We start from the raw sequence: 19,535 nt of genomic DNA, 5'->3' as shown, positions 1-19,535 counted from the left end.
ATAAAACATACACATATACAAAAATGAAAAATACTGAAAAGCCATACTTGTTATGAATGTAAATAAAAGGGTAAATGTGCTGATTCAGTGCTCAGGTACAACAAGAAATGATCCATGTAAGTTACAGAAAGGAGGATATGAAAGAAGGATTAGACAGTAGAAGAGGAGATAATAAGGAACTGTAGTAGACAGCAATTGCTGTAATCATTTTTTTCAGATACAGAAACACCAAGTTCCTTACAGGGTTGAAATTCTTAAAGACAGATGGCATTTATATTTATTTTTGAAGAAATTTAGTGCTTGTGTAAACTGCCAGATTGAGAGCCCTGGATACTGAACTTCTCTATTTATTCACAGAACTGGTAACACACAGACAGCAGCAGAGCAAGTTATACACTGTCGCACCAATGTGAGAAAGTAACTCGCTCTAAGTACCTATTTAGTCCTTGGCCTGTCTTCCTAGACAACCAATGGAGCTGGATTGAGACCACTCCACTTTACCCAGCCCGCCAAAAGCGTGTCATGTGGCACTTTTGGTTACTCTTGTCCTGGAACAGAGCTGAAACAGCAATCTAGTGATGAAAGGCTTCATATCATATTTCCAGTCCCCTGAGATGTCAAGACCCATAGACACAAAGAGCTCTTGAGTTAGTTTATATCTAGATACAGCTTACATACACTGTACACTTATTTACTTCTGTATAAAAAGAGTGTGATATCTTAATTTCTTAAATATCTGTGGCAGAACAAAGTCAAATTATAGAAGACAGTCGTATTTAGGGTGACCTCTCCACTGTAGTAGTAGGTTTCAGAGTAGCAGCTGTGTTAGTCTGGATCCACAAAAAGAACAGGAGTACTTGTGGCATCTTAGAGAGTAACTAATTTATTTGAGCATAAGCTTTTGTGGGCTACAACCCACTTTATCAGATGCATGCAGTGGAAAATACAGTAGGAAGATATATCTATATATACACAGAGAACATGAAACAATGGGTGTTACCATACACACTCTAATGAGAGCGATCAGTTAAGGTGAGCTATTACCAGCAAGAGAGAAAAACACTTTTTTTAGTGGTAATCTAAATGGTCCATATACAGCGGTTAACAAGAAGTTGTGGGGAATGGGGTGGGGGGAATAAACATGGGGAAATAGTTTTACTTTGTGTAATGACCCATCCACTCCCAGTCTTTATTCAAGCCTAATTTAACAGTGTCCATTTTGCAAATTAATTCCAATTCAGCAGTCTCTCATTGAAGTCTGTTTTTGAAGTTTTTTTCTTGTAATATTTTGACTTTTAGGTCTGTAATCGAGTGACCAGGGAGATTGAAGTGTTCTCCGACTGGTTTTTTAATGTTATAATTCTTGACGTCTGATTTGTGGCCATTATTCTTTTAAGTAGAGACTGTCTGGTTTGGTCAATGTACATAGCAGAGGGACATTGCTGGCACATGATGGCATATATCACATTGGTAGATGTGCAGGTGAATGAGCCTCTGGTAGTGTGGCTGATGTGATTAGGTTCTATGATGGTGTCCCCTAAATAGATATGTGGACAGAGTTGGTAACGGGCTTTGTTGCAAGGATAGGTTCCTGGGTAAGTGTTTTTGTTGTGTGGTCTGTGGTTGCTGGTGAGTATTTGCTTCAGGCTGGGAGGCTGTCTGTAAACAAGGACTGGCCTGTCTCCCAAGATCTGTGAGAGTGATGGATCGTCCCTCAGGATAGGTTGTAGATCCTTGATGATGTACTGGAGAGGTTTTATTTGGGGGCTGAAGGTGATGGCTAGTGGCGTTCTGTTACTTTCTTTGTTGGTCTGTCCTGTAGTAGGTGACTTCTCGGTACTCCTCTGGCTCTGTCAATCTTTTTCTTCACTTCAGCAGATGGGTATTGTAGTTGTAAGAATGCTTGATGGAGATCTTGTAGGTGTTTGTCTCTGAGGGGTTGGAGCAAATGCGATTGTATCATAGAGCTTGGCTGTAGACAATGGATCGTGTGGTATGGTCTGGATGAAAGCTGGAGGCATGTAGGTAAGTATAGCGGTCAGTAGGTTTCTGGTATAGGGTTGTGTTTATGTGACCATCGCTTATTAGCACTGTAGTGTCCAGGAAGTGGATCTCTTGTGTGGACTGGTCCAGGCTGAGGCTGATGGTGGGGTGGAAATTATTGAAATCATGGTGGAATTCCTCTAGTGCTTCTTTTCCAGGGGTCCAGATGGTGAAGATATCATCAATGTACCGCAAGTATAGCAGGGGCATTAGGGGACAAGAGCTGAGGAAGCGTTGTTCTAAGTCAGCCATAAAAATGTTGGCATACTGTGGGGCCATGTGGGTACCCATATCAGTGCCGCTGATTTGAAGGTATATGTTGTCCCCAAATGTGAAATAGTTATGGGTGAGAAGAAAGTCACAAAGTTCTGACACAGAGTTTGCCATGATATTATAGGGGATACTGTTCCTGATGGCTTGTAGCACCAGTATATTGCAGCTGAGTGATCAGTCCTGAAACCACTCCCTTTATGGACCCTTCAATAGCATTATCCCCAAATGACAAATTATATACTTTGCTGGAGTGTTGACAAAGCAGAATGGAAAAAATGTAGGGCCACGAAACAACACAGGATACAAAGATTTGAATGGTTATTCTAAACCTATAATTTCTTATTAGGAAATACCTACATGAATGTGAAAAGCTCTGTGAAAATTACAATGGTATTGCTTCCTCTCAGTATAGTCCTGTAACTCCTCTTACTGCTAACAAGAGCTGTGTGCCCAGAGAGAAGAATATACCCCTTTGTGTGCATTGATAGTGCATTCAATAATTCCAGCATTTTTTAAAGGGGAAGGAAATTAACCTTTTTACAAGTATCTCTGTTATATCAAGAGCATCTTGGGACATTTCCCTTTCAACACATTTTAGCAGATACATACCAAAAGTACCACTGGTCTCTTCCACGTAGTTAACCCTATGATTCCAGACAAGATCACCTAAAAGAGCAAAAAAACAATTATGCAGGACTGAAGCGCCATGTTGGCAGAGCCCCATTACAGCCCTCATCACCCAACATTAATACATTGAAAGAAGCTGTTAACTTTAGAGTTCTAGAAGGAACTCTTTGTTTAAGAGACTGGGTCTGACTCTCCTCTCACATAAGAGTAACTCCACTGACTTCAGGAGAAATATACCAGTGTAACCTTGCCATAAATGAGTGGAGAATCAGAGCCAATGTTGATAAGACACTTCACTTATGATAATATCTTACCTAATAACATAATCAGTTTTTTTCTCATTGTCCTTCTTTTTACTTTTTAGTCCACATACACAACTTTCCAGAAACATACACATTTTTTCCCAATTTTTCAGTAAACTCAACCTCCTCAGCTGACTACAAAGCCACATTTCTACTAACTTAGACCCCTATCCAGCAAACCCCTTACGCACATATATAATTTTAAATATGTGGGTAATCCCATTAACTTCAAAGTTATCGTCATGTTCAATCATTTTGCTGGAGGGGAGCCAAAAGACAAAGAAATGTTTGTATAATGTTGCCTTATTTTACCACTTAATTCAGTATTTCAATCAAGAGAACAACTCCGAAGGAACTATGGCTAAAATTTATAGACACATACATATACAGCTTGTGCCATTCAGTCAGAACAGGAATAAATCCTGCTGTAGAACTGAAAGGACAACACATTTTAATGACATATTATTGGGGGCGTGGGCATGTGTGTGGAGGGGGAAAGCTAGGCAAGGCAGAACAGAACAGATTTTCGTCTGTGCCCTGTAGACAACAGAAACTCACTGCAATTTACAGTTAATGGTCCATATCTTCAAAGTAATTTAGGCTCCTAACTCCTATTGAAATCAATGGAAGCTAGAAGCCTAAATTTCTTTGAGGATCTGGGCCAATGTGACTAGGTTAATGAACATAGAACTTCAAGATTATAGCCTGCACCAGAAAAGGATAGGCTAGAGCAAACGGATCTGCACCCTTTAGCACTTTTCAATAAGTAAATGCTTTTATAACTTCAGTGACTTCTGGACTGGTGATGAATCTGGCCTAGCACAAGTGCATACATAATTTGGCCAAAACACCCATTGACATTATCATTCCTCTTTCAAAACTACAAACATAACTTTGCAGTTTTGTAACAAAATAATTTGTGAATTATATAAGTGCAAAATAATCATGTGATGTTATAATTAAAGCGCATCACTGATGTCTGTCACAGTGCAGGAGGTCAGACTAGATGATCATATTGGTCCCTTCTGACCTATGAGTCTATGAGTTCAGGACAACTGAACCTGTATTACCACCCGTGGTCCATCAAGATTAAATTTAGATTTAGTTGGGGACTGGTCCTGCTTTGAGCAGGGGGCTGGACTAGATGACCTCCTGAGGTCCCTTCCAACCCTGATATTCTATGATTCTATGATTCTACAAAAGCATCTACGTTTAGGGTCCTGTTCCCCAGCCATCATCTCTCTCAGGCAGAGACACACATCTCACTCCCTTCTGACTGGAGTATTTCGAGGCTGCATGGTTCCCTGCCTACACTGTGAATTTCCCAGCAAGCCAGACTGCCTATGTATGCCTGCTTTGCTTTTCTCTTCAGATGCTACGAACAGCATAATTGTCCACAGTTATAAGGCATCACACAGCTTTTCCTAAGCAAGCACATTTATTCTCAAGGTGAAAGCATAGTAGAGAAAATCCTTTCTCTAGAGAATGCAGTTTGAATCCCTATATGCAAACCTTTCCAGGTAGTTGTACCTCTCTGGAGATGTTACAACCTGAACGAATTTGCTGCCACTATTTTTAGTTCCTGGAGGGCTCTGGTCCACCTTCCCCATGAAAATACATAATGATTTTGGTAAATTTCATAGCTGAATGTAATGTTATTTTGGAGCTGTAGGAACAGGAGGGAAAAGGCATTTTTCCACTGAGCAACGGATTGCATATTTATTCTGCACTCGAGCGATTCAAAAACTAATTTGTTACATAAGTGCAAGCTTGGTTTGTATGCAGTCCTAAATGGGACACTGTTTTAGCCATATTTGAAGCAATCTGGTTTTGAACTACATTAATAAAGTTACAGGTGTTTAAAAGGAGGTATAGTGAGCATGGACAGTGCATTTGTTTCCTTACTTCAGGGTCTAAGGCTGTGAATACCTGTAGTGGTAAATACGTGAAAGACTACGCATACATCTATTTAGGAAGGGATCTTCATCAGGTTTCCACAGTAAACTTGTCTCTGTCTCTTTACACGTAAGCCTTATAATATGGGCTTTCATGCCCTAGTACAAATTGTTATGAAAAACCACTTGCACAGAAAAAGTGAAGTTTAAATAGAAATCAACAGCAGTAATAACTTGCCTTACCGTGCATAATAAAATCCTAATTCCCTCCTCCTTACAGTTTTTCTAGGAATATCACTATTTATTTATCCAGTCTTATCAGAGTAGCAGTATTAAAATGCAGGAAAATGCTGCATGCAATATGTGCATGTACTATTACAGGTGGGAAGTGTTGTTTCTTATTGTATACAAGGTTTGATAGACTGATTAAGATTTTATAAGGAAAAACATTTAAAATAATCAGCTATAAAATGTCAATTTGGCCTTCTCTTTATATTTGTTTATTCTTCTGTAAGAATCTATTTGTTAGAGTTTGTGCTGCTAATGAAGTAAGACCTATAGATAGTCTAAAATATTATTTATATTACTATTTATTATCTCTGCAAGACAAAATAGTGTTCTAGCTTCTTTACTGAACAAATAAAAATATATAGCTTCTGATAACTGAATTGTAAATTGGCAATGAAGGGTGTAATTTGTTATATAAGTAATTTTATGCTTAACATATATATAGCACCTTTTACCTGAAGATTTCAATGTGCTTTACAAACATTAATGAACACTCTTGATGACACACCTCTGAGGAAAGGAATTATTAATCTTCCTATTTTACAGAAAGGGAAACTGACATACAGCGAGGTTAAGTAGCTTGCTGAATGTTACACTGCAAATCAGAAGCAGAACTAGAATAGAACCCAAGCATCCTGACTACCATTCCCCTTAGGGTGAGCAGATGCCCGATTTTATAGGGACAGTCCCAATTTTTGGATCTTTTTCTTATATAGGCTCTTATTACCCTCCACCTCCATCCCGATTTTTCATATTTGCTGTCTGGTAACCCTAATTCCCCTGCTCTAATCACCTAGTCCCCAATCTTTCAAGGAGCTCTGTGTGGGAAGATCCCTGCACCCATTTGGAACGTCAATGGTTCCAATTGCAAGGGTCTGGCTGTGTAAAATTCCTTGTAGGATTAGGGCCTGAGATCACACTTTGCAAGTCTTATTAAATTCAGTAAATCTTCTACAATAAAAGAGAGGAGCTAATCCCTTAAATCCAAAATTTATGTTGAAAAGCCTAACACCCTTTGAATGTTGGCAGCAACAGACAATTATTATTATGTACGCAGTTCTTGAAATGTCTGAGGCACTTTACAAACAACTAGAAGACACTGTCTCTGCCACAGAGAGCTACATAGATACATTAGACAGATATATAGACTCATAGATTCCAAAGCCGGAAGGGGCCATTGTGATCATCTAGTCTGACCTCCCATATAACACAGGCCATAGAATTTCCCCAAAAATCTATTAGCTAATAGGTTAGCTAGCTAGAGAGTAGATTGTTCTGACATGTAATAGCTAAGAGATTAGCTAGACTGATCAAATGTGGTAGCTAACAGATAGGTAGATGGATCTGATACATAACAGATTAGACATGTGAGGGCTAACAGAATGGCTAGACAGATCACAGAGTAAAGCGATCAGACATGTGATAGCTGACAGAGTGGCTAGATAGAGAACAGATTAGACTGAACAGCCATGTGATAGCAAATCGATTGGTTAGGTGGCACAGGTAGCTATGGACAAAGCAGGCAAGCAGGCATCAGGCAGCTATGAGATGACAGGTTAGTGGGCCTAAAGACGATCCAGGCTTCGCTGTCCCGTCCCATGGCTGTGTCAGCAGCAGCTGTTGCTGCCCGGCCGCCCCCAACTCCCCGGGCCACTTACCGAGGAGCCCGCCCAGAAGGGACAGGAGTTCTTCACCTGCGGGGAGCCGCTGAGTGACAGCGCCCCGAAGCTCAGCGCCACCATGCAGCAGCCCAGGATGAGCTGCAGCAGCCCCAGGGACAGCAGCGGTCTGGCCGGCAGCAGCCCCTGGGCCCCGGCGGCGGCGGCCCGGCGGGCGGACAGCGGGGAGAACGCCGCTGGGGGAGGCCGGTAGTGCTGGAAGCGCCGGAGAGGCGGCAGCGGCGGGGCCGGAGAGGCGGCGGGGCCGGGAGCCGCTGCCTGAAGCGCAGCGGAGAGCCCGGCCATGGGGCAGCAGGAGCCCGGCAGCACCACAGGCAGCGACATGGGGGGCGGCGGCCGCGCAGCTCCGAGGGCAGGAGCCGAGTGTGGGCGCTCCGCCGGCACCGCAAGCTGCCGCCCTGCCGCCGGGCGCTGCCAAGCCCGTCCCCACAGCGCGCTGCTGCCGCCAGTGCCCAGGCTCCCCCGGCCAATCCCTTCACCGCCCCGGGCTGCCCCCCTTAATACCCCCGTCCCCAGGCTTAACCGCCCCGGGCTGCCCCCAACCCAACCCCACCCCCCTTAATACCCCCAACCCCCCCTTAATACCCCCGCCCCCAGGCTTAACCGCCCCGGGCTGCCCCCAACCCCCCTTAATACCCCCGTCCCCAGGCTTAACCGCCCCGGGCTGCCCCCAACCCCCCTTAATACCCCCGTCCCCAGGCTTAACCGCCCCGGGCTGCCCCCAACCCCCCTTAATACCCCCGCCCCCAGGCTTAACGGCCCCGGGCTGCCCCCAACCCAACCCCACCCCCCCTTAATACCCCCAACCCCAGGCTTAACCGCCCTGGGCTGCCCCCCTTAAAACTCCCCCATCTCCAGGCGTAACCGCCCAGGATGTCCCCCAAACGCCCCCTTAATACCCTCCCTGCCCCTTAACCCCAGGCTGGCCCCCAAACTGCCCCTTAGTATCCCCCTGCTCCCTTAACCGCCCCGTGCTGGCCCCCAAACACCCTTAGCTGGCCCCCAAACACCCACTTAATACCCTCCGCCCCCTCAACCAACCCCGGCTGGCTCCCAAACACACCCTTAATACCTCTCTGCTCCCTTAACCATTCTGGGCTAGCCCTCAAACATCCCCTTAACCCCACCTCCACCGCTGCCTTATCTCCCCAGGCTAACCCCCAAACGCCACCTTAACCCTCCCAGGCTAGTCCTCAAATACCACCTTAACCCCCTCCACCACCCCCTTAACCCTCCCAGGCTAGCCCCCAAACGCCCCCTCCACCACCCCCTTAACCACACTGAGCTAGTCCCCCAAAAAACCCTTACCCCCCCACCATCCCCTTATCTGCCCTGGACTAGCCCCCAAATGCCCCTTTAACCTCCCACCACTCCCTTAACTACCCAGGGCTAGTCCCCCATGCCACTCCCTGAGCCACCCTCAAACACCTCCTTAATCCCCATGTTAAGCCCCCTTAATCCCTCTGTGGTACACATTCTGTGCCACCCCCCCTTAAACTTTTCATGCTAGCCCCCCAAAAAGCCTCAAACCCCCTAGGCTAGTCCCCTGTGCCAGGCTACCTCCTTAATCTCTCTTAAATCCCTGTGCCAGCCCCTCCACCAAATACCTATGCCAACCCACTCCTCAGACTTAACCACGCTCCTGCTAGTGTAAAATCTCTCCCTACCCTCCACCCCCAACCTATTCGCTGCTGCCAGTGCTTAACCTGTCCCTGTCCACTTTGCCATGCCAAACACTCTCTACTAAAGAAATCATTCTGCTGCCACTGCCAAACCCCGCCTGACCACCAAACTCCTCTTTAATGATGTACCAAACCACATTCAGCTGCTGGTGCCAAATTCTTCATTACCCTCTTCTTCAATCACTCCGCTGCCATTGCAGCCAACCCCATCTCTAGCCTGCCTCTTACCTTCTACTACAGGTTGAACCTCTCTAGTCCACCCTTGGGACCTGATGGGTGCCAAACCACGGGAGGTCAAAGCAGAGTGCCAGCGGGTCTTCATAGGTGCGGGTCTCCATAGGTGCAGCATCCCCAGGCTTTGTGCCCAGCATAGTCCCTCGCCCAGGGGCCCCACTGCCACCCAGGATCCTGGCTGCTGGCCCGCCATCTGGGAGCTCCAATGCTGGCCCCAGGTCCTAGCTGATGGCCACAGGTCTTCCTTCCAGAGATTGAACACCATGAATCAGCTGTTCACGGCACTCCAGAAGCCCTGGGAGGGAGGGAGGAGGAGTTGGTAAGTGTGGGGCTGCTGGCGCACAAGAGGCATGGGGGAGGGAGGTAGGTGGGGGAAACTTGGCGCTGGTGGATGCTCTGCACCCACTAATTTTTTCCCATGGGTGCTTCAGCCCCAGGACATCCATGGAGTAGGCACTTATGCCTGACCACAGATGTTGCTGGACCAGGGAGTGCCAGATTAGAGAGGTTCAACCTGTACTGTCTGCTTCCTCTCAAACTAACCCATTTACTGCTACTGCATGCAACCCCTTCCCTAACCAATCCTCCTCCCACTAAACCACTCTGCTTCTGTGCAGTGAGACTGATCACTGGTTAGCATTAGCCTTTCCCTTTTATTGTCCACAATTATTTCTTCTCCTCTATTTTTTTCCTCCTTGTTTCTCTGTGTTGAAACCCCCCAGGTCCTTGTTCTTTTTTTCCCTTTGGTCAGTGCTGTTACACAGTGAGCCTGAAGTTTTAAAATAACTCCCCTTGGGAGGAGGACTGGAAGAAGCAAGTGGATTGCATTTCACATTGTTGGCTTTCTTCCGAGGAGGAGGAGGAGGAGGTTTGGCAGAGGATGTCTCTCTCTCTCTCTCTCTCTCTCTCTCTCTCTCTCACACACACACACACACACACACACACACACACACACACACACACACACACACACACACACACACACACACACACACACACACACACACACACACACACACACACACACACACCCCCTCTCTGCCTGATCACGGCAGGGAAATTTATCTTTCAAGTGAAGTACCTTCAATATCTCATTTGTGTGTCAGAGCTTCAGAGTGCCATTGCAAGGCTACGTTTGTTCTTCTATTCAACTTGTTGAAATGTTGGATGAGAGTAGGCTTAGGGCCTGTGTGCTGTTGTTCCAGTTCAATCACTACAGTTTGAACATGTTGGGCATGTCTGAACTTGACTTAGAAAAATAGATAATCTCAGTCATGAAAAAGATAGCTGTTAGCTACATAGGAAAACATACACTATAAAAGTGTCAACGGTTCTTTTGGCAGCACTTAGAGCTTACCCCTTTGTAGAAGAAGATTGTAGGTTCAACACTCAACTAGGACTTTGGTGCAGACCTGATGCTGACACTGCAATGTAGTAGCAAAGAGGGGAGGAGCTGCAGCATTAGAGATAGTGCCCTTTGGATGAGAGCCTTTTCTGCTTCTTTCTGTAGGCTGTCCAGCTGGAAATTAAAGATCTCCTAGCACGTCTTGAAAAGAGTACATTATAACCTTACTGCAGTGGGGTCTAGATATGTTAATCTTAGTGCCCTCATAATTCATGGCGTAATCACAGATAAAACCATACCAAAGATAAGAGGATCACAGTGGCATAATTACAACAGTCTATATAATCAAAATATAGGTTAAAACAGAAAATTACTTTTTGGTCTAACCCAAAGTTTACTTCTCCATACACACAGAAAATATCAACCACTGCAGCTCATCCAAACCCAAACACACCAATTCCACCTCAGTTTCTAGGCCCAAAGCTATTACACACCCATCTCTCTGAGAATCCTCTGAGCAGCCTTTTTTTCTGTCTCACCACCAACTTTGGGAGGGGAAGTTGGCTGCCTAAGTTATCTTTACAGCCACATTCTCCTTTTTAGTTCAACAATACGGTACCTCGTGGAAGAGCAGATGAACGGATAACTAACACAATCAAAGTGATTTTGGTTGGGGTTACATTTGCAATCCAAACTCTTCAGAATTATGCTGTCTAATCTCTCTAGATATACCACAAAAACAAAAAGGAGTCAGGTGGCACCTTAAAGACAAACAGATTTATTTGGGCATAAGCTTTCGTGGGTAAAAAACCCACTTCTTCAGATGCACCTGAAGAAGTGGGTTTTTTATTTTTGTGGATACAGACTAACACAGCTACCCCAATACTAGATATACCACAGTCATTCCTGTGACATCTAAGTCCCTTTACAAATATACAAAAAGTAAACAAGACCTTTGATTCATCATTTTCTTTTCTTGGGTAAGATTTTTAAAAAATGGGTGCCTAATATTACTCTCCTTAGTCCATATTTACACACCTAAATAAGTGGCCTAGTTTTCAAAAGTATTGAGCAAAATTAACAATTGGAAACCACTGGGTATTCAGCACTTTTGAAAGTCAAGCAGCTTATTTAGATTCCTAAATACAGAATTAAGAGACTACATTTAGGCGCCCATTTTTAAAATCCTGGCCCTTAAATTAGGCAGTTCAACCCTACCGCTGTCGCTTCTGTTACATTCTAGTGCTTGAATTGTCTCTTAGACAAGACAGACCTTGTCTGCAAGCTTCAGGGTTTAAGCCAACCTCTAACTAATAGAGCAGATTATCCCACATCTACCTATTGTGAGGTTTCTTGCACCTTCCTCTGAAGCCTCTAGTGCAGGTCACTTGAAGACATGTTACTGGACTAAAGGGACCATGAGTTTGATCTAGCACAGTAGTTTCTTTGTTCCTTTTATCAGTGATAGCCGTCAAATTCTGGTAACACTTTCTAATGACTAGCAGCAGGCACTAGAAGAGCTAAGGTTAGAAGTGCCATGCTAATCTTGCTGCTTTTATTTCTAACGGGACAGGCTGTCATGCTGTTATGTGGTTATTTTTCAGGATACTTAACGAGATTTTAAATTACTGCCTACCTGTCTGAGTTTTTTTTGGTACCTTAAATATTTCATATTTTACTGCTGTAATGCAGTGACTAAGATCCAGGTTATTTTACCGTTGAGGCAATGTGGTGATGAGGTACAAGCAGAGGAGTGGGAATCAGCAGATTCAAAGTTCCAATTCCAGCTCTGCTACTGACTTCTTGTATGAACAGCTTCACCTTTCTTTGTTTCCCCATCTGTAGAATGATGATAACAACTACTTACCGCTCTTACAGAGTGTCAGGTGGATTGATTAGTTAAGAAGCTAGATCCTCAGTAGAACCTCATGGAGCTGTGCTGATTCACACCCATTGGGGATCTAACCCAGTGTTTGTACAATACTTTGAAAGTGTTATCTACTGTGTAAGTGCTAATGTACAATAGAAAGTCATCTAATAAAAAATCCTTAATTACCAAGTAGATCTGAGCAAAAATTTAAAAACCAAGTGCAGAATGTATGAGCGTGTGAGAGTACTTATAGGTGTGGAGGGGAAAAGGAGGGGGGAATGCTAAGTGGTGGTGGGGAATTTACATTGGTGGACAATCTAAAGAAAATGGAAAGTAAAATAACTAAAAGATTGTACCCAGGGTGAAAAATACATTGTTGTCCATTAAAGAATTGCTGCTAGTTAACAGATGAAATTTTTTAAGTTTGCAAAAGCGGCACCATTTCTTTCACCTCTGTTTTTATTCCACATCGCTTAGGTTCACACTGAACTTTTCTGCTGTAACATTCATTGATCAACTGCTGCATTGTTGGAGGCTCTCTCACAATAGACTTCTGCTGACTCATGACAGATGTGTGTTCATTTAATATCTTATTCATTCTGCTTCTTTCCTCCTCTTCAGGTGTCAATTTTGGAAGGACTGAACACTGACTCTAATTGAAGGAGTTAGAGAAACTTATTGCTACTAATTCACTGCAATCATAATTATCACCCTAACACATGCTGGCATGCTGGAAGCTGCACCAGACCTCCCATACAGTAGGACTCTGGATTAGCTTCTCGGCTGTCAATGGTGAGTCAGTGGCAGAATCATGTTTGATTTTTTCCCTACTAATCTTTACTGGATATATTGAAATTTTGAGTCAAATATTCAGTATTCTCCACAACTTATGAATAAAATTAAACACAAAAGCTATAGAGGAGAAAACCTTAAGAATTGTGGAAGACCCTGAAAGTTTCCTTTCAGGATGGAGTAACCTATTTCTTCCCCACATCACCTTTGGTAAGAATTGCTTCCTCATCCTCACAAAGTTATGTAACATGTTTGTGGTCAAACAGTTTGATAAAATTGTTTTTTCTGTCTACACGGATTATAACACCCTTCCAACCATGTTTAAACCCTGATGTCAATGAGTAAGCCATGCTAGAACACACTTGCCATAACTGTTATTTTGTAGGGTAGGCAGGGTCTTAAAATCAACACCCTTCTAAACAGCTTTTTAAAAATAGTTTATGAGGAAGTCACATACCCTGCTGCTGCCCCACCCCATACAGTTGTTGGCCTCTGTGCTGCCCAGGTCATTATGGTATGACAATACAGACCCAGCCACCAGTCTTTTTTTCCTCTCTTGAAATTGTTGCCTGTCTCTCTCGCGGTCGGACAATGAACTTTGCCGTCTGGGTTAGAGTTCCCGACAAAATGTTGTTGCCATCATCAACTGTCAGCTCTTGCTTTTGACCCCCAAACCTGGGCCAAATTCTGTTCCCTGATCAGTGTAAATCTGAAGACACTCCCGTGAAGTCAACTGAGTTACTCCAGATTTTCATCAGTGCAAGAGAGAGGAGAAAATGTCTCAAGGACTCTCACTAAAGTTTGAATAGCTTAATCTCTTTCCCCTCTCACTCCTGTGGTTTTTTTTGGCTCTGTTTTGTTTTTTTAAAAGGAGAGACTGAATGGTTGCACAGGAATAGAGCAGGGAACAGAAGTTGTTGGCAGCACTGCAAAAATATTTTGTTTCTACTTGGCATTTTATCAAGGGACAGAGCAGGAAAACCAGGTATAGAGCAAAGAGTAACAAAGCAAAAACCAGCAATTATAAACTGATGCAAACCTTCTAAGTGATATGGACTCTGTTCCCAAGGTCAAAAGAGTGGTTCTGCTTGGCCGTTGTGGTTTTATCTCCATTTCTAAATGTATCCAGCACCTAGGAGCCCTGGAGAGGTCAGGGGACTATTTAACTGGGATTCATTTCAAGAGGTAGAGTAACTGCAGTTGAAACCGGGTTCGTCTGAAAGTAGGTAGGCGACAAACTTGTAAATGTTGCAACAAAACCAATTAACAGCAGCATGTAAAGATCATAATGTACTGGATTTTAAATAGCTTTACCTGCCCACTCTGCGACCAGTGTTTGATACCACAGTGATGAAAACTGGATGGATGGATGGATGGCAGTAGTTCTTACCTCTGTGTTAGACATATCCAAAGTTTTTAAACTAGGAATTCAAAGTGCCTATGCTGTGAGATGGGACAGAGGAGAAGTAACAGTAAACATATAGCTACTGTCCTCCTGGCCTAGCTGGGCTGGATGGAGTTAGATGGAGGGCAGAGGACCAGTAATTCTGGGTAAAGGCGCCCTGATTTCTGAAACACGCCAACACTAGATTTTGCAGCAAAAACACAAAATTTGGTGACAATAGAAAATGCCAAAAGAGCAGTGGGGAAGTTAATAATTAAACTACTGATACAATCAAAACCTCTGAATTTTGAATGTTTTAACATTTATTTTATGTGGCCACAACGATTTGGTGGGGATAAGAGACAGTTGCAATTTAGGTGGTCAGGTGGGGTTTGGCAGATAGGAGAGGGTGTCAGTCCATTGGCTGAGTTTTCGAGGCCTTACGCTCAACTTGATGGTGTTTCTCTGTTTAGATGTAATGTAATAATGTTTAAGGGACTATTTTAGGCATCAGTGGCCAGAACACTACTGATTTGGGGGGAAATTGGGGAAAAATGAAAGGTGGCAATAGAGGACACACAGAACCCATGGCATCTACTTAGCAGAGCTACCAGTTTCAATGACATTTGTAACTGTTATTTGGTGGCAGTTGTTAACACCTTTCAACATAATATCCCTCATCTTAGAAGGGAACAGGGAGGGTGGCACACAAGGAGCTTGGAGTATGTGAAAGAATGCAAGGAGCCCTTGGTGTGTGCAATGAGCTTGGCCTAGAGAAGGTACAAAGTTTATGATTCTTCCCCCTCTCCTGCTGGAAGTTTTGGGGTAATTATTGGCAACTCAATATCATTGGTTCCATAAGAGAGTTAGGCAGGAGCTTTAGTCAGCTTGGAATGAAGATCTTTCTGTCTTATTCCCCCTTTATGGCTTTTGAAGTCTTCTCTATCCCTGCCTTCTGTTACTCAGGATAGTGGTAGTGATGTGCTAACAGGCTTGTTTGTAGTTTTGGGGAGAGGTTGCAGGGTGATCATACTCCCAGCGGTGCCTGTGTCACGGGGGAGTGAATAGAATAGCAGGGTGCCAGCCACCACACTACCTCTAGTCCCACCACCCCAGTGAGGCTTTCAGGCTCTGGGAGAGCAGTATTCTACAGGGTCCCCAACTAGCAAATTCCAGTCCAAACCCTCTCTAAGCTCACCCACTGTTTTTGGTCTCTTTATGGTATGAAAGTCATTCTGTCCCTTTAATCATTTTTGTCACCCATTTCTAGTTCAGTTTTATTTTTGCTACATATTTTCAGAAATGGGAGCAGAACTGAAGACAGTATTCTAGATACAGACAGACATATATGGCATAATATTTTCAGGATTACTTTGTCTCATTTTTATACATCATAATAGTGGGTGGTGGGAGGAGTTTGTGCAAAGCTTTGATCGAGCTGCACTAAATTGTGCATCATTAGTACTTTACATTTAAAAACTCCTACACTAAATGAAATAATTGCTATAGTTTCTTATCATGGAAGCAAATTATCTATTACCCCAAACACTAAACCGTAGAAATATCAGTGTGTCGTCTCCTTACTTGGAAGATAACCAAGAGTTCTTCGAGCAACTGTTCTGTTCACATCCATTACACGTTAGGTGTGTGCGTGCCGTGTGCATGAACGTTGGAAACTTTTTCCCTTAGTGGCTCCCATCGGGCCAGGGAGGGTAAGAAGGAACTGAAGGTACATGTTGCACACATCTTTTGGAACATTGGCCTGTTCAGGAAGCTGCAAGCTGGGACTTTTTTCCCCAGAGTGGAAGATCACAGGAGGGGACGTTGAAATGACCACTGTGATGCTTGGAGACCCCGCTTACCCGTTAATGCTGTAACTCATGAAACCGTACACAGGGAGCCTTGACAGGCAAGGAGGGGTTCAACTACAGGCTGAGCCGGTGCTGAATGACTGTGGAGTGTGCTTTTGGCCGTTTAAAGGGTCGCTGGCAATCTCTGACTTTTGCCTCAAGCAGCTACTCATGGAGGCCGCACTGCAACCTTCAGCCCCAGGCCATCTGGCGTCGGCACCAGCGTCCTTGGTGTGGAGCAGGGCCGTCCTTAGCCCTAGGCAGAATAGGCAGCCGCCTAGGGCAGCACTAGGTCTGGGGCACCGCTCTGCGAGAGCCTGAACAGACAGGAAGCAGTGGAGCATGTAAGAGCAGGGCTGCTGGGTCCTAGAGAGCGCTGAATGTAGCACAGTCTGAGGGAGGGGATTGGCTGCTGGAGTCTCTGGGAAGGGGTTAGGGAAGGAAATCACCTGTGAGTGTGACACTTTCCCCTGGCGTGAGGTGAGGCAGGCTCTGCGGCTCTGGTAGTATCCTTTGTTGTCCCCCATAACGTCCATTCTTCTCCCCTCTGCCCCACAGAGCACCCCCCTATTTCTCCTTCCCCCTCCCCTCCATCAGGGCTGGGTTGGTAAGGTGCTGGGGGGGAGGGGAGGCTGGCTGGCTGGCTGCTGAGGAATGAAAGTGAAAGTAACTCACTTCCTCGGCAGGCAGCCAGGATTGGAAGGGTTGCACAGGGCTGGGCTAGGGATAGCCAGATAGCATGTGTGAAAAATCAGGACAGGGGGTTAGGGTAGGGTAAGCAGATGTCCTGATTTTATAGGGCCAGTCCTGATATTTGGGGCTTTGTCTTATATAGGCTCCTATTCCCTCCCCCCCCCATCCTGATTTTTCACACTTGCTGTCTGGTCACCCTAGATAGGGGTAATTGGTGCCTATATAAGACAAAGCCCCAAATATCAGGACTGGCCCTATAAAATCAGGACATCTGGATCTGATCACCCTAGCTGTGGAGTGCATCTCTCCCCAGGGCTGGCAGTGATCCATCTCATCCGGGGGAGCTGCACAGGGCAGGATGAGCTGCTGTGGCTCCATAGGTGCCCCGTCCCTGAGATCAGATGCTGTGCTAACTTCACCATGGTCCATTGGGCTGGGGGTGGTGCCCACTGGCATGTGATCAGACCTGAGGGTTTGCTGCTGCTGTTGCCACTCTGCACCCCAAGAGGTGGATTTTGGGGTCCTGCAGTTTTCCACCTATCTCCTACTGCAGCTGTTAGACCAGCAGGCTGGGGGGTGAGCCAAGCATGAAAGCAGTACTGTGTTGCCATTTAAAGTGTCATTTAACAACTTTGTTTGCCAAAAATGCTTGCTAACAATCCTGAATTCAATTTCAATATTATTTTTTTAAAAAAATCCATATCTTAGCCAAAAACAGAAAATTAAGTTGTTGAAAATTATTTGTAACAAGTTTGGTATGGGGAAGGGAGTGGGCCAGTTTTCATCACAGAAACAAAAAATGTTGACTGACTTTCCTATAGCCCTGTTACTGCTAAATAGAGCCCTCCAACAACTGTAATATGCTCATCTCATTACTAATGTATAGCGCAGGGATCGGCAACCGGCACGTGAGCTGATTTTTGATAGCACACAGCAGCGAGCTGAGTGGCTCAGCCCGCCACTGCTCTGGGGGTCCGGCTGCTGCCCCATTGGCACCCAGGGTCCCAGCCGCTGGCCCTACTCAGCACCCACTGCTGGCCTGGGGACCCCCAAGGAACCCCAGGCTGGCAGTGGCTGAGCAGGCTGAAGGCTGAGATACAACCCACTGTCGGCCTCGGGTTCCATTCACTCAGCTGGCAGCGGGCTGACGGGACTAAATTCAACGAAATAGGAAAACAAGAGCAACTAATGACAAAGTGTAAGAGCCTAGAGTAGTGGTCCCCAACCTTTTTTTGTCTGGCAGGCGCCAGATGAAGGACCGTAGTGGTGGACAAGCATCTGCCGGAATGATGCCTAATTTTGGTGGCATTTTGGCAGATGCTCATCCTCCGGCCAGTACGTGGGTGCACTGAGAGGCCCCTGCGGGCACCGCGTTAGGGACCCCTGACCTAGAGAGCCTCCTGAAGCACAGTGATTGTTTTTATTTAAATGGACTTGAACTGTATGAAAAATTTAGTTGTTGCCACATGCAAAATCGATGATGGACATTGTACAGTTTATTCATACCAGCAAACTTGTTGACATATATCCTAATGTGTACATTTGGCACTCGTATTCTACTAACAATTCCTGTAACAGTAGCATCAAGAGAACGGAGTTTTTCAAAACTAAAGCTCATTAAAAACTATCTCCGTTCTACAATGAGTCAGGAACACTTGACTGGTCTTGCTATTCTTGCAATCGAACAAGACATCACTTTGTCTTAGTCATACGATGACATTATTACTGATTTTGCAGCCAAAAAAGCCAGAAAGATTGCTTTTAATAAAAAACTAATCCTTGTTTCAATACTCTTCATAGAAATTTCCAATAAAATGTTGACAAATTAAAAAAAATATTTGCATCATTCTGTCAAATCAGAATTTTTTCTATAGTGTTACTTCTTTAGTGCTAGTCCATCAGCATTACAGTGTGCTTAATTAAGTTAAACTGGTTTTAACAACATGCATGTGGCAAGTTTTCCAGTACTGTAAGCTTATGTTTGTGTTGCTAAGAGCAAGACAGGCACGGGGGCACCAGTTTAATAATCTCGCCTAGGGCACCATAAATCCTAAGGACGGCCCTGGTGTGGAGTGCCCCAGCATCAGTTCGCGACCTGGCACCAGTGGGGCACCGCAAACATGCTGCTCCGAGGCAACAAGAAAACCCCCAGCACCGTTCGACCTCACCAGTACGGTCAAAGGGCCAGCCTACAAGCCGAGGGTGCTCCCCGCATAAGAAGCCGGCACTGCCCAAGCAAATGGAGCACTCAGAAGGGAAGCACTGCCCCAGGACATGCTCTGGCACCATGGAGCCCGTTGAGCCCCGGGCTAAGCACCTTGAGCGCGGAGCTCTTAGAATAGCCCTCCACACTCAGATACCTTTGAGGTGGCAAAGGACCTTGTTCAGTTGTCGGTGGCAAGCCTCCTCCCTGCCAAAGAGAAGCCTCTGGCACCACTTCCTAGAGTGCCGTCAAGAGGCAAGCTGGCAATGGTGCACTAATCGAGGTCACCAACCTGGCACCGCTCCCGGCCTCAGTCTTGGTCGAACTCTGCCTCTGCAGATTCCCAGTTGCCCCTGGCCCAGCGGGACTCGAAGG

General features: G+C 45.1%; 1 protein-coding gene across 5 annotated transcripts in view; it reads right to left on the bottom strand.

The window, feature by feature from the left end:
* Positions 1 to 13,551, bottom strand: part of ENTREP1 (endosomal transmembrane epsin interactor 1) — a 50,730-nt gene extending 37,179 nt beyond the window's left edge. For 4 of the 5 annotated variants that reach the window (XM_050944186.1, XM_050944187.1, XM_050944188.1 and 1 more), the window contains exons 1-2: positions 7,087 to 7,431; positions 2,926 to 2,982 (exon numbers count right to left, since the gene is read on the bottom strand). In XM_050944186.1, the coding sequence (XP_050800143.1) occupies positions 2,926 to 2,982; positions 7,087 to 7,431 (402 nt within the window). Of the gene's footprint in view, positions 1 to 2,925; positions 2,983 to 7,086; positions 7,432 to 13,487 lie in introns of those variants that run through there. The other variant, XM_050944190.1, reaches the window with a different exon arrangement.
* Positions 13,552 to 19,535: the final 5,984 nt, after the last annotated feature.

The sequence above is a fragment of the Gopherus flavomarginatus genome, chromosome 3, assembly GCF_025201925.1.
Source record: "Gopherus flavomarginatus isolate rGopFla2 chromosome 3, rGopFla2.mat.asm, whole genome shotgun sequence".
NCBI lineage: Eukaryota > Metazoa > Chordata > Testudines > Testudinidae > Gopherus > Gopherus flavomarginatus.
Note: the sequence above shows the minus strand (reverse complement) of the source record. Positions and strands in the feature narration are given on the sequence as shown.